At 38.7% G+C, this 15653-nt stretch overlaps 2 protein-coding genes across 2 annotated transcripts in view; one reads left to right on the forward strand and one right to left on the reverse strand.

The window, feature by feature from the left end:
* Positions 1 to 1557, reverse strand: part of DNALI1 (dynein axonemal light intermediate chain 1) — a 29090-nt gene extending 27533 nt beyond the window's left edge. Inside the window, exon 1 of the mRNA XM_053704790.1 lies at positions 1376 to 1557. Within this exon, the coding sequence (XP_053560765.1) occupies positions 1376 to 1456 (81 nt within the window). The 5' untranslated portion in view covers positions 1457 to 1557. The remainder of the gene's footprint in view (positions 1 to 1375) is intronic.
* A 596-nt stretch (positions 1558 to 2153) lies between these two features.
* The window catches only part of CDCA8 (cell division cycle associated 8), a 121756-nt gene continuing 108256 nt past the window's right edge, over positions 2154 to 15653 (forward strand). The window contains exons 1-5 of the mRNA XM_053707149.1: positions 2154 to 2205; positions 6305 to 6413; positions 7175 to 7303; positions 7628 to 7668; positions 8161 to 8236. Of these exons, the coding sequence (XP_053563124.1) occupies positions 6320 to 6413; positions 7175 to 7303; positions 7628 to 7668; positions 8161 to 8236 (340 nt within the window). The 5' untranslated portion in view covers positions 2154 to 2205; positions 6305 to 6319. The remainder of the gene's footprint in view (positions 2206 to 6304; positions 6414 to 7174; positions 7304 to 7627; positions 7669 to 8160; positions 8237 to 15653) is intronic.

Consider the following 15653-nt stretch of genomic DNA (forward strand, 5'->3'; position numbering starts at 1 on the left):
CAAAAGAGAGGGGGGGAGAGAGAGCACAAAAGAGAGGGGGGGAGAGAGAGCACAAAAGAGAGGGGGGAGAGAGAGCACAAAAGAGAGGGGGGAGAGAGAGCACACAAGAGAGGGGGAGAGAGAACAAAAGAGAGAGGGGGAGAGAGAGCACAAAAGGAAGGGGGAGAGAGCGCAAAAGAGAGGGGGAGAGAGCGCAAAAGGGAGGAGAGGGAGAGAGAGAGCAAACGAGAGGGGGGAAGAGAGAGAGCAACAAAGAGGGAGAGAGACAGCAAAAGAGGGAGAGAGACAGCAAAAGAGAGGGGGGAGAGAGCACAAAAGAGAGCGGGAGAGCACAAAAGTGAGGGTGAGAGAGCACAAAAGAGAGGGGGGAGAGAGCGCAAAAGAGAGGGAGGAGAGAGCGCAAAAGAGAGGGGGGGAGAGAGCACAAAAGAGAGGGGGGAGAGAGCACAAAAGAGAGGGGGAGAGAGCACAAAAGAGAGGGGGAGGGAAGCACAAAAGAGAGGGGGAGAGAGCACAAAAGAGAGGGGGAGAGAGCACAAAAGAGAGGGGGGAGAGAGAGAGAGCAAAGAGAGGGAGAGAGAGAGCAAAAGAGGGAGAGAGAGCAAAATAGGGAGAGAGACAGCAAAAGAGAGGGGGGAGAGAGAGAGCAAAACAGAGGGGAGAAAGAGAGAGCAAAAGAGTGGGGAGAGAGAGAGAGAGCAAAAGAGAGGGGGAGAGAGAGCAAAAGAGGGAGAAAGACAAAAAAATGGCCCGTGTACACGGGCTTTAGGACTAGTACTTCAATAAAGGGGCAGAGTCAAAACTATAGTTTAGTGTCCATAATCTTTAACCTCATATCAATTATTAGAAACATGTCTAAGTGTTGTAAAAAGACTAATATTACATGCAATCTTGCAAAGTACCCACCACAAAAACTGTTGCGAATACTGACATGTTTCACAAACTGCTAGCTCAAAGGTGCTAAAAGATATCCATAGTGTCTGTAACTTTGCTGAAATGGTCACTATGCTATTTATTAGAAGAACTAATGAGTCTGAGTAGAGTGAGGTAATAATAACGAGCAGATATGGGTACCAGTCTGATGCATTTTTAGTTTGTAACACCAGAAATAGGGATAGTATATAGCATGTAGCCACACACACAGCACATAAGACATAACATACATTCAGTATGCAATATACAACCAGTTATACATGTAAAGTGAGAAAAATATAGCACAAAGGGACTGGAAGCATTCTAGTCAGTGACCTACACACGAATTAAATAACATAGCCAACATCCCACATATACAAGGAGGAGTATTATATCACAAGTTAAAATACAGCCCACAAACTATACATTGATCAGATAAGAGACCGATCATATATTCCCTCACTTTTGGGGATTTCCTCTCCGTGTTCTTGCTGATCAGCACTGGATTGTCATATTTCAGCAGCGAGTCCGCCGGGGGGATCATGATGACGGCAGCGAGCAGGCAGAATACTGTAACTACACGGTGCTACTTCTTGTGAGATCTGTCTCTAAGGCCTCTGTTTACGTTTCCATAGCAACCCGATGCTTGCCCGACCAGTGTAACTTCTATGGTTTAAGGAAGTGCTGGTAGCCTGGTACTACCTGCCTTGTCCACTGGAGGGCAGGGCCAGTTTATCACTAGGACAGTGACATTCTGAATCTGAAGTACATTACCATTACCGAGTCTTATTTGCTACGTGTTTGTACTAGCAAACTAGCAAGAAGCCATACAACACCGGGGAGTCTGGGTACATTATATTGATTAACAAACATAATAAATTATATTACTATTGTTATTTTCTAGGCAATACATTTTTAAACACAGCACTGATTGGAACAATGTACACGGACAAAAGCATCGTTTCTAACTTTCATTTATGATTGCAGATGCATTTACGAAACGAATACATTTTATTTTTGTATATATGGATTCATAACACAATTCGTGCACGCGATATATGAAAAACTATATGTGCTTGACGCTTGTGCTATATAATATTTGTTTGAAATAAATAAAGAATACATTACCTTCCTATTGGCTATTGCTGTTGGAATGCCATATGGCGATTGGTTGTTGTGATATTGTTCCGATCACATGACGCATATCGTTCCAATAGGGTGCTCTGTGGACGGCGGTTGAGTTTAAATCTGTTAGTGCCTGTTCCTTTGCTGTCGGCGAGCGGGAAAGCGGATGTAAGTTTATGGCTTTTCGTTCATTTTTATTTGTATATAACCCTGTAGCATATAGTGTGTTTTCCAATGCCACGCGTATGAGAAGTGTTTTTACATATTCGTTATAGTATATTATTCTTGTTTAGACTCTAGGGCCTAGTGTACACGTTTAACCACGATTCTATCAGGAAAGTGACTTTGCTCAGACACCAACTGCTTTTCTCTTGTGTTTTATTGTGGGTTTTTTATGTATTCTTTAAGGAAATTCACGTTTTTACTTTTAAACTTAAACATATTCTTAGTTATTAACACAATCTAGAAGTACAATGAAGTGGTTTGTTGCTGAATAATTCTTTGAATAAGTCTGTCTCTGATTCATACAAGACAATATCGTTGCTAGTTTTGGTGTAATTTATGATGATCATAAAGGGTATGTAGTACTAAAAGGAATGACTAAGGTGAATGACAAAATTGAATGCCCATAGACTTTAAAAAAGTGTAAAATTAAAAGTGTTGAAACAACAAAACTATGAAACATATCAACTAGATATTTACGTTCCCCAGGTACAGTAGCATATTCTGAAAGTGAGATTACGTGAGATTATTGCTGCTTTCTATGGAATGACAAAATGGAATGCCCATAGACTATAATATGATTATATTTAGTGCTATAGCAACAAAGATATGAGACATATAATGTATTTACCAGATATGTACCCCAAGTACAGTAGCATATTCTGAAAGTGAGATTACATCAGATTATAGCTGCTTTCTATGGAATGAGAAGGGTGAATGACAAAATTGAATGCCCATAGACTATAATGGGATTATATTTAAAAGTGCTATAGAAACTAAAATATGAGACATATCAAATAGATATTTACCAGATATGTTTACTGGGTACAGTAGCATATTCTGAAAGTGAGATTACGTCCGATTATAGCTGTTTTCTATGGAATGACAAGGGTGAATTACAAGATGGAATAGAAAACTGATATGACGTAATCTCACTTTCAGAATATGCTACTGTACCCAGTAAACATATCTGGTAAATATCTATTTGATATGTCTCATATTTTAGTTTCTATAGCACTTTTAAATATAATCCCATTATAGTCTATGGGCATTCAATTTTGTCATTCACCCTTCTCATTCCATAGAAAGCAGCTATAATCTGATGTAATCTCACTTTCAGAATATGCTACTGTACCTGGGGAACATATCGGGTAAATATCTAGTTGAGATGTCTCGTATTTTCGTTGCTATAGCACTTTTAAATTTAATCCCATTATAGTCTATGGGCATTACTTTTAGTACATCCCATCATAAAGGGCTCCATTTATCATTGTATTTCCCCCACATTTACGCTTATAAATACGCTGTCGGAATTGTTCTATTTATCAAAGCAAAATACGCCTAAAAATAAGCAAATACGACCGCAAAATTCTCCCACTCTATTCTCTCTCGTCTAGGTGCACATGTGCGACAAAGAAAGCACAAAACCCCTTACTATTCGCAGAAATTCAGATTTATCATTATTTTGTGCCTTAGGAGAACCTAAAATTCTCCTACAAATATGACCATGAAACTTCTCCATAACCACTGTGGAGAACATTGAATTTACCCCACTTTTTTTCGTGAGAGAAGATGGAATATTTCTTAATTTTGGCAGCTGTAAGAATGAAATATGAATCAATTATGTAAATTTTTTTTGATAATATTTTTAAATCAATGAATGTGAAGATAACAATTTTTATTTAGTTTGTTTTGTAATAATAAATATAATATTTGAAAATAAAAAATTGGTGTCCTATTAATTTCTATTTGTAACGGAAAACAAGCTTATCAGTCTAAAGCTAAAAATAAATAAATATCAAGTAGAGATGTGATATATGTCCATAGTGTCACCACTGACATTTTTGCATATCTATAGGAGTCATAAGTAACTCCGTTTTTGTTGTGAAAGTCCTGTGAGTGCATCTTTCTTTGATATATATATATATATATATATATATATATATATATATATATATATATATATATATATATATATATATATATATATATATATATAATCTATATCTCTTCCACAGAAACAGATGGTTTATGCAATACACAAATATCTATTTAATAATTAAAATAAAAAAACTCACTGTAATTTATTATGAAATAGGTTAGAACAGATAACATTTGTCATTGCTGTGTAAGTACAGCACGGGAAGTGGATCGCCAATCTGGCTTTGCTGAAAAAAAATAAAAAAAAAAATAAGTATTTGTAAAAATATGCTGCAATGTAAACTTTCATGAATGAAAGTGCCCCTGTTTTTAATAGTATTTTTATGAACGTTTACATTCACTTTTAGTAAACATAATTTCTCGTGGTCTGCAAAAAAGTAGGTCACGGGCCGCCAGTTTGACACCCCTGGTTTAGAATGTAGCAGTCTAAACAGTTGCAGGCTTGCATTAGCATTTGACCTTTGATAAATCTGCCCTATTTTCATACGATGCATGCGCAGTTGTGACGTCTGCAAAGAGTTTCAGGGTTGACAATCTCTTCTAAATGCGCATGTGCGGTAGAAACTTTCAGCGCATGCATAGGTTGTCACTGAGAGAACTCTGGTTGCCCACCGTGATTGGCTAATGCAAATTAGCCTCATGGTGGGTTTGGAAAGGAGCCAATATTTCAGGCAGGATAGCAGCAAAATATTGGAGCATTTAATGATAGATATATATATATATATATATATATATATATATATATATATATATATATATATATATATATATATATATATATATATATATATTCTCTTAGACTACAGGATGCTGTCATTAAAAACATTGCCTTTACCATCTAAAGGATTGCTAAAATTGTATATAGCTGAATAAGGCAAAACTTGACTATACACAATGTGAAAAAGCTGATTTTTGTTACGTTGATCACCTCCAAAATTCCCCTCCATGACGAAAATGAGTTTTTAGCGTCAATGGATGGAATACAACGTCCTAACAGCTTGGCTTTCCTAAAGCCACTGGCGCTTCCCTGATGGGATCACGGTCAGGAGGGCATGCCTAGCATCATAGGGACGCCCCCCTGATATGATCCCATCATTGAAATCGCGTGCACGATTGCAAGATTTAAAAAAAAAAATGTTTTTTTTTAACATGATTCATTCTCTTTATGCACTATATCTATTTAACCTCTACAGTGTGAAGGACGTCAATTGGTCGTCCTCTTCACAATGTACAGAGTGCAAATGACAGCTTTGTGTCATACTCGTGGGGGTATCACTGAATTTCCAGCGGCTTATGAGGTGGCCGGGGAATTCCAAGCATGATGTTTGTTACTATGCTGTGAAAGCCCAAAAGTGAAGGGCTGCTTTTGCGTGAGGGGTGCTGAATGGAGAGTGAGTATGAAAACCATTCAATTTCAGCTCCCTTAAAGGGATATGAAGCACAAAATGACAAGAGCATACAATTTTTTTTTTTTTTTCTTTCCAATTTACTACTTTTATCAAATTTGCTTTGTTCTTGTATTATTTTTTGTTAAAGAAATACCTAGTAGGTAGCATGCACATGTTTGGAGCACTACATGGCAGGAAAAAGTGCTGCAGACACATGCAAGTTCCTGAGTGTACCAGAAGAATGAAGAAAATTTGACTCTAAAAGTAAATTAGAAAGTCGTTTAAAAATCACATGCTGTATCTGAATCATGAATGGAAAAAATTTGGCTTTCTTGTCCACTGAAGGGTCAGAGATTCTCAAGACCCACCATTTAAAAGTGGTCTGGGAACCTGGAGATGGAAGTGGAACAAGATATTATTTTTTTTTTTTTTAAATCTCTTCTTTTGCTTGATTCTGCGGTGGGACTTCTTATAATGTGCATGAGTGCTCCTACAGTGAATTTGCATATGTAAACTGGATTCCTTTATTGTCTAACTTTTCTGTAGTCCTTATAAAAGTCTAGAAGCTTGATATATTTCATCCCTTACATAAATATTTTCAAGCACAGCTTGTCAGGGGTGGAGCAAGTCGTAGTCCAGGTTACTTTATTTTTTCATCTGCTTGTTTCTTGTATGTCTTTAAAGAGATGCTTAATATTTATTTATTACATTTTCAGAACTCTATATTCACCATGCCACCAGCAAAAAAGAAAAATTCCAAACGAAAAAATAATACAGTTAAAAATGAAAAGCTGGCATCGTTTCTCAGGGACTTTGACAGTGAAGGTATGGTTTTAATAGCTTAACTTTGTTACAATTCCTAAAAAAAAAAAAAAAAAAAAAAAGTCCGCATTGGAAGTAAAACAGGTGGAAGCAGTTACGTTTTAGTACAGCAATTGCTGCTGTTTCTATTTGTGGGCATTTCAGCTGATGAATAGGAATCTGTGTTAAAATATTGTACTTATGCAAGATAGCAGTGAAAGTGTTTTGCAACTATGTAATAAACATGAATAATTATACATGTACACTAATTTGCTTTCAGTTTTAGATTAATCTTCAAAGGGATACTAAATCCACTTTTTTTTTTTTTTTTTTAATTTCATAATTCAGAGCATGCATTTTTAAGCAACTTTATTTACTCCTATTTTTTCTTTGTTCTCTTGGTATCTTTATTTGAAAAGCAAGAACACAAGCTTAGTAGCTGGCCAATTTTTTCTTTCAGCACCTGGGTTGTGCTTGCTGATTGGTGGCTAAATGTAGCCACCAATAAGCAAGCGCTATCTAGGGTGCTGAACCAAAAATGAGCCGGCTCCTTAGCCTATATTCCTGCTTTTTCAAATAAAGATACAAAGAAAATTTGATATGAGTAAATTAGAAAGTTGTTTAAAATTGCATGCTATTTCTGAATCGTGAAATAAAAATGTTTGGTTTTAGTATCCCTTTAATGTGCGCATATCTAAAATGATGGCTGTCTGATACTTTTTGTTCTTCTATTACCTTGATATTTTCACACCATGAATAATTAACTAGCGGTATCTTCTTTTCAGTCAAGTCAATAATGGAGCAGTTAAAAACAAATGTCACAAACAATCTGAAAGAAGTGGATAGTCTGTACAACATCGAAATCCTCAAGCAACCAGTAGCTATCAGAGAGATGCGCTGGCTAGATTACTTTGGTGAGTAGTTTACAGAATTTTTTTTTTTTATAATTTTTCATCTTGCAATAAATCTTCTTCTTTACTGCACCATAATTGTATTATAAATGTTTTCCCCAAATATTATAGGAATACAAAATTAATAAATAAAAAATAAAAAGTCTTAACAAATAACGGGTCATGCATGGCCTGATTTACAATTTTCCTTTTTACATTTTCCGGAATTATTCTGATCGTAAAGTAACATTTAGCTTCTGAATTATCATTGCTCCTCATGTTTCAGTGTCTATGAACAAGCAATGTGACCTATTCCACTCTGTATTCATTAGTTTTTATGTTTTACAGCCAAAGGTGGAAGTGAAAAGGCTTTAGAGGCAGCTGTAATAGTAAGTAACATGCTTTGGAAGTAGTGTGTCTTGCTTGCTGTTTGTTCCTTAGAAATTATTAATGGATGTTTGGTTGATGCTAAGTAATTGTGCATTTATTTTTATGAGGCTATGCGGTTTTTTTTTTTTTTTTTTTTATGTATAGCTTTTTCTATGCAGACTTGAAATCTATTTTCTAGTTTAATGGGATGCTAAATATATAACATGCCCCTCTAAGTAAGGGTGCTACCATTTTGCAACTTAGGTTTCACTGCAAGTATGTAGAGGAGAGTTACTGCGCATGTGCAAACACATCAGCACTGAAATGTAATGTAAGTGAGAGTTTAACAAGCCCATGATTTGAGGTGTACCTCCAATATTATGCTTATAAAATGTGTTTAATAGCTCTTTAACATTTGAATGATTATTGTTAATTTACCTCTGACTCTGAAGCAAAAATCTTTCTGGAGATGAAGTATAAATATTAAATTTTTTGGTGTCTGTTTGCTTTAGGTGAATTTAGACACTGAGGAAATAAATCAAATCACATCGTGTGTTTCTCAAACACCATTCAAGTCCACCAAGAAAGGTTAGTTTGCACCTCTTAAATCCTATTTGGTGCACTAAGACTGAAAACACTCAAGAAATATACTAGTATGGTGTGTAGTTCTTCTAAAATAAGTTAAGTTTTTGAATCTGTTCTTTTGCTTTATTTTGGGTAGGACTTCTTATATAGTGCAATAAGTGTTCCTACAGTAAATTTGCTTATGTAAACTGGATTCATTTATAGTCTTAACATTTCTGTGTGTTTGTTTTTTGTTTTTTTTTTCTGCTTTGTGGCTGCTTGACTCTTGTATGTCTTTAACCCCTTAAAGGGACACTGAACCCAAATTTTTTTTTCTTTCGTGATTCAGATAGAGCATGCAATTTTAAGTAACTTTCTAATTTACTCCTATATATTTTTCTTCGTTCTCTTGCTATCTTTATTTGAAATAGAAGCCATCTAAGCTAAGGAGCCAATTTTTGGTTCAGCACTTGTTTGGTGGATAAATTCACACATCAATCGGTAAGAACTACCCAGTTTTTTCACCAAAAATGGGCAGGCATCTAAACTTTCTTGCTTTTCAAATAAAGATACCAGCAGAATGAAGAACATTTGATAATAGGAGTAAATTAGAAAAGTTGAATTAAATTGCATGCTCTACCTGAATCCTGGGGGGATTGGGTTCAGTGTCCCTTTTTATTTTAAAATTTTTATTGAAACTAAATCAACATACAAAGCTATGTCACATACATTGGATTATAGTAACAAATCACCAAACAGATCTTTTGTAGTTATATTATAATTTTTTTTTTTTTTTTTTTTTTAAAAACGAAACCTTTTTAAACAATAAACCTTCGGTCCATTAATTTCGATGATCGTGTCCATGCCATATTAGTAAAATATATCTTAAATCATTCATGAGGAGAGAGAGATAGCTCCACTCTATTATTGCCTGAGTAAATTACCTTCTGCTACTTTTGTACAATCTTACCCATCTAAACTTATCTATAATCTGCTTGGGGATCGGGTCATCTTGTGTGCTTCTTATGTCTAAGGTGGATGAATTAACTACTGATGGGTGCATCATCCAGTAAAACCACACCTTCTGAAACGCTTCCGTTGTCCCTAATATTACTGCTGCTGTTTCATATAGGGAGTACGTCAGCCGAAATTTATCTAATTTCCCGCCAAGTCGGGGGTCTTTCCCTCCAAAATCTAGCAATAGTTCTAGTTATTGTGCAGAGTATTTTTATGAAGGTATTAATATATTTGTGGAATCTTGGTGATGGGGTATTGAGAAGACCTTGTTCCATGGTTAGTGTAATTTGTTCCTCTAATAGGGTGCTTAGGTACAATGAGAGGTTGGACCATATTTGGGCAACCCCAGGGCATGTCCACCACATGTGAGCATACAAGCCCTCCGTGTGACATCCTCTAACAATTTTTACTCTTTCCTTCCCCATAGTGATGTTTTAGTTGGTGTTAGGTACCATCTGAAGATGGGTTTTAATGCTATTCTCTCTAAGGTCAGCGTTCAGAAGGCCTCTGTTTGCTGAGTGTAGTAACTCCCACCATTCATGTATGTCTAGTACTTTATCAGTGTCCGATTCCCACTTAAGCATTATGGAAGATTTGGTTGTACTATTTATTGTTTGTAGCATTATGTATATCTGTGAGATCGTCGTTTTCGGTCTGGTATTAGTGCTACAGAGCTTCTCCAAGGTAGTACTTAGTTGTTTGGGTATGTTAGGTATAAGCTTGCTTAGGGCCGACTGAAGTTGGAGATATAGGTACCACGGTAGAGGAAGTGGAAACAAAGCTGTTTGTACTTGAGTAAAGGATAGGATTTTACCTTGATTCATTAAGTCTCCCACCCGATAAAAGCCTTTATTTTCCCATTTATCCAGTTGCTTCCTGTACTCTACTGGAACCAGATATTTAATTGGCATTTTAGCCGAGTATTCAGGGAATATATTTATTTTTGATTTTGGTCAATGCTTGCCAATGATGAGTGGAGAAATTGGTAGGTTGAGGGCATGTTTGTGCCCTAGACCTATAAAAGGACTTATCCCAGATGAGATCTTCTGGGGAGCCTAACCTTCCTAGGTCTGACTCTAATTTGGGTCATATCACATCTCTTCTTACAGAGCCCAACATCATATGTTGAGCTAGTCTGGCAGCATTGTAATAATCTAAGATATTGGGGACCCCCACTCCCCCAGTTGGCGATGTTTAGTAAGTGTATGAAAGGGGATCCTGGATTGCTTTTTCCCATTTATAAAGTGGATAATATCCGATTGTACAGATTTAATATCTTTTCTGGGGACCAGTATAGGCAAAGTTCGGACTAGATATAGGAGTCTCGGGAGTAGATTCATTTTTATGGCGGACATTCTACCATACCAGGAGAAATGGAAATTTTTTTTTCTTTCCATCTATTAATGTCTTTACTCAGTTCTTTATATAAGGGGAGATCATTTGCGTTATATAGGTCTGCATATTAACTCGTTGGTTTAATTCCCAATTATTTTATATGGGACTTAACCCAAGAAAAAGTGAAATTTAGCTCTATTAGTTTTTTTTTTGTATGGATTGGTAGTTCTATTGCCATAGCTTCACTTTTATCTAAATTTATTTTATAACCCGATTTAGTGTAGAAAACTGGTCGAGAATTTCATACAAATATGTAAGGGAGGTCAGGGGCTTAGTTAGTGTCAACAGCACGTCATCCGCAAAGAGAGATTTTATAATCGTTGTTTTTAATCTTAAGTCCTGTAATATTGGGAGATTTTCTAATTGATGCTGCTAGCGGTTCTATGCAAATGGCGAATAGTAAAGGGGATAGTGGGCATCCCTGCCTTGTGCCGTTTTTTTTATGTCTATCGGTTGAGATTGATATCCCATAGTTCTAATCACTGCTTTAGGTGTTGAGTAAATGCTCTGCAATGCATCTATAAAGGCTCCCCTAAAGCCCATAGTACCCAAGACTGATAGAATTGATTGGTCATATATGTTTGCAAACGCCTTCTCCACGTCCAGAGATGGGACCAGAGAAGGCGTTTTAGTCTTATTCAGGTGGGACATGACCTCTATCGTGCGTCTATCGGGTGCCTCTTCCCATTACAAACCCCACCTGGTCTGGATGCACCATATCGGGTAGAATCTGCTTTAGCCAATATTTTAGTAAGAATTTTTAAGTCCTGATCTATAAGGGAAATGGGTCTATAACTGGTACACCATTTTGTATTTTTCCCAGGTTTAGGGATCACCACAATCCGTGCTCCAAGAAGATCCCTAGGTATTTCATATCCCTGCATCACATAATTTGAAAACTACTAGATGGGGAATCGGGGACTGTTTAACTAACTTGTAATATTCTCCTGGGAGACCATCAGCTCCCGGAGCTTTGCCTGGTTTTAAATCTTGTATAGCCTGCTGAATCTCATTAATGGTTATATCTTGGTTGAGGGCTTCCCTATCTGCGTCTGATATAGAGGGTAGATTGGCTCCCTCTAGGAATTCCTTCCTCAAGGACTCAGTCTGCTCTGAATGGGTAACTGTAGTTCCATTATATAATTTGCGGTAATACTGTGCAAAGCATTTCACAATCTCTTGTGGGTGGCTAGTTAGAGTACCATCAGATTGTTGGATTTGGGCTATTGCAGATAATCATTTTTTTTTCTCTTATTTTGTTGGCCATATATCTATCCGGCTTATTAGTGTGTATATATAATAATCTGCTTTGAGTCTAAATGCTGTTCTAATTGCCTGGTGGTTTAGAATATTGGCTAATGTTGTACGTTTCTCCTGTAATTTTCTCAGTCATGTCTGACTGTGTAATTTTATGTTGTCTCTAGGGCTTCAATCTCCTCTTGTAGGGTTTCTCTTTGTGAGTTTAGTTTTTTGAGATGGATAGATTTTTCTTTAACAAACCCCTCAAGAATGTGTTTTTTTTTTTTTTTGTTTTTTTTTTTTGCAAAACCAAGCTTTATTGATGACAAATTGAGTTATACATTACATATTAAATCATTTACAGGCATAAAGGCTTTTACATATGAATAAAGTGCTGAAACTGGTTCCTCTAATGTGTCTACAGTTATTTATATAGTATTGTGGTCATAGAGAGGGTGTAGTCCAATATGCATTAAGATCTCAACCTTGTCAATTACTTCTTTCTTATTAAACATGACCATTGAGCTTGTTATTTCTATGTAAGATTAAAGTATCCTAAGATATATTAACTGATAAACTGAATATTAACATTTTGAAAGGTGCATCAGGCAGATTTTTATATATTGCTCAGGTTTCCAGCTTTTCAGGGTCACATTGCTGGAAGTTTCTAGATACCTGATGTTTACTCATTGATATGAGCGTAGACAAAGTCTTAGAAAAGAAAAGTTTAGGAGGAAGGTAGTGCTAAGCAAGTATATGTTGAGGGGGAGAGAGAGGAAGGGGGAGGAGAAAAAAAAAAAAAAAAAAAAAAGGGAAAGAAAAGAAGTGGGAGGGAGGGGGGAGAATGGTAGGGAGGAGGAGAGGGGTGGGGGAGGAGGGCCAGGGCACTGGGTGTTTGTCAGAGGGTTCTTTCCTCGAGAACCTACAGGGTCTATATGAAGTGGGTTAGAATTCTCTACCCTCCCAAATCAAAGTCATCATTTCGTGTGTTGCTAGTTTGTCAATTTTTAGGAAGTGATAGCGTTCCAGTCTCAACAGTTCCCCCACCCTGTCCTCCCACTCCCTCCCGCTGGGGATCTGTGTGCTTTTCCAGTGGGCTGGAATGAGCCCCTTAGCTCCGCTCATCATCAAAAGGAAGAGAAGGTATTTGTCTTCTCCAATTATCTTGGGGTAACCATGGGAGATCAAGTATGTTGGCTTTGGAGGAATTATGATCTTAAGTCGTTTACTCATCTCTCCCAGCACCTCCTCCCAGAACGGCTGAATACGCGGGCAGTCCCACCATATGTGTAGTATAGTTCCTTCGCCTCCACATCCCCTCCAGCATTCCCTCCCGGCTTGGGGGTAGATCCTGTGAAGCCTCGAAGGGGTGAGGTACCACCGGCTCAGCAGCTTATAGTGCATTTCCTGCAGTCGTGCCGAAACCGAGGCCCTTTTGGTTTTCATAAAGATTTTGTCCCAGTCTTTGGGAGATATTTCTATATTTAGTTCATTTTGCCATGCAGTAGTGTATGACGGGAGTTCCGATCCACCCCTCATCAGGAGCATCCTATATATGCTTGAAATCAAGTGAGTTGGGGTCTGTTGCGTTACACACATGGATTCAAACTGAGTCCTTTGCCTGCTCAAGGCAGTGCGTTCCTTGTGCGTGGTATAATAGTGCATGATCTGCGCATACCTGTACCATGATGAGAACATGTTTCCATCCCATTCCATGAGGTCTGAGTGCGGTTTGAGTTTCCCCTGATGCAAAATGTTAGAGATTGTTGTCTCACCCAGAGTATAGCTGCCTCTCCGGGTTAGTGGCTCAGTTTCTATACCTAGGTCCGGATTGTCATGGACTGGTATATTGGGCGATGTCCTGGAGGAAATAGAGGGTTCCTTTACCAGGATTTTGTCCCAGATCTTAAGGGTATCAGATATCAGTGGGTATGACGAGACCTCCAGGGGGCGTTTCCCCTCTGTGATCCAAGCCAGTGATCCAGTGTTTCGCCTACCAAGGATCTCACTGTCCACCTGTATCCATCTCTTGTTTGGGGAATTTCTGCACCACTCAACAATATGCTGAAGAAAGATTGATCTCTGATACTCCCTCAGCAATGGTACCCCGAGCCCACCCCTCTCCCTAGGGAGGTAGACGGTGCGCTTCCTGATCCTGGGTCTGATCTCATTCCATATGTATGATTCCATAGCAGTTTGGATATGGTTAAGATAACCAGTTGCCGCCAGGGCAGGGACCGTCTGCATTATGTACAGAACTCTTGGGAGGATGTTCATTTTAACCACCCCGATGCGACCAAGCCACGAGATGGTTTTCTTTTTCCAGTTGTTGAGGTCTTTTATGACCTCCACACTGATGTTTTTGTAGTTCAGTTCAATAATCTCTGTCAGATCCCGAGTGATCATGATACCCAGGTAAGTAATGTTATGATCAGCTACCTTTATTGGGCAGCTTGATTTACCGTCGGCAAAGGCGTCCGCAGGCACCGTGATATTTAGTATTTCTGACTTAGATGGGTTGAGGAGGAAATTCGAGACCCGTCCGTAGGACCCGAACTCCTCCAGAGCTGCCGTCAGTGATTCAACGGAGTCTGAGAGGGTGAGGAGTATGTCGTCGGCATACATTGATAATTTATGTTCCGTTTTTCCTATAACAAAACCCCTCACCTCCCGGTTGACTCTAATTCTGCTCGCCAGTACCTCAATAGAGGGCAAAGAGGAGGGGGGACAGAGGGCACCCCTGCCTTGTCCCATTCCTTATTAGAAAGGTATTTGAAAGAGTCCCATTTACTCTCACCCTGGCGTTTGGGGCTGAATATAAGGACATAGCCTTATTGATGAAGCCAGGACCAAATCCAAATTTTAACAAGGTATTCCGAATGAACTGCCAGCTGACCCGGTCGAACGCCTTCTCAGCGTCGGTTGTGACCAGGGCCAGTGGCATATTGTTCAAATGGGCGTGGGTTATCAGTTGTAGTACTTTGAGGGTATTGTCTCTTGCCTCCCGATAGGGGATAAACCCCACTTGGTCGGTTGAGACGAGGTCCGGCAGGAATCTGTTTAGGCGAGTTGCCAAGATCTTTGCAAGTATTTTGACGTCTGCGTTGAGCAGCGAGATCGGTCTATAGCTCTCAGGCTTATCTTGGGGCTTTCCTGGCTTGGGGATCACCGCTATGTGCGCCTCGAGCATGGAGTTCGGTAGGGTGGGGTGCTCTGCAAGTGTGTTGAACAAGTTTGTTAGTTTTGGGACAAGAAGGTCTGCGTAGAGTTTATAATATTTGAGTCCGTAGCCATCAGGCCCTGGGGACTTGCCCGTTGGTAGGTCTTTTATAGCTTTGTGGACTTCCTCGTTTGAAAACGGGAGGTCCAGTGACTCAGAGTCTGGTTTAGAAAGGGATGGGAGCTCAGTGTTTTCAAGATACGTCAGGACGCGTTCTTCGTCAGTCTCAGCTGCTGGGGGTGCTTGTTCGTTCTGGCTAGGGGAGGGCAGGTTATATAAGGACTCATAATAGGTCCGGAAGCTTTCTGCTATTGAATTGCCGTCGGAACATACTGTTCCCTGTGCGTTAGTCATATGATGCACATATGCTTTTGTTCTCTTTCTCGCAATTGCCCTGGCTAGAAGCTTGCCAGGTTTGTCGCCCTGCTCAAAGTAATACTGCTTGAGTATAAGAGCTTGTTTTTGATAGCCTTCCTGGAGGAATTGCAGTAAAGTTTTCCTGGTGGAAAGCAGATGAGTCAATCGTGCTTCATCTTGGGGATGGGCCTTATGGGCCTCTTCAGCCCTTTC

The sequence above is a fragment of the Bombina bombina genome, chromosome 3 (genome assembly GCF_027579735.1).
Source record: "Bombina bombina isolate aBomBom1 chromosome 3, aBomBom1.pri, whole genome shotgun sequence".
Taxonomy (NCBI): domain Eukaryota; kingdom Metazoa; phylum Chordata; class Amphibia; order Anura; family Bombinatoridae; genus Bombina; species Bombina bombina.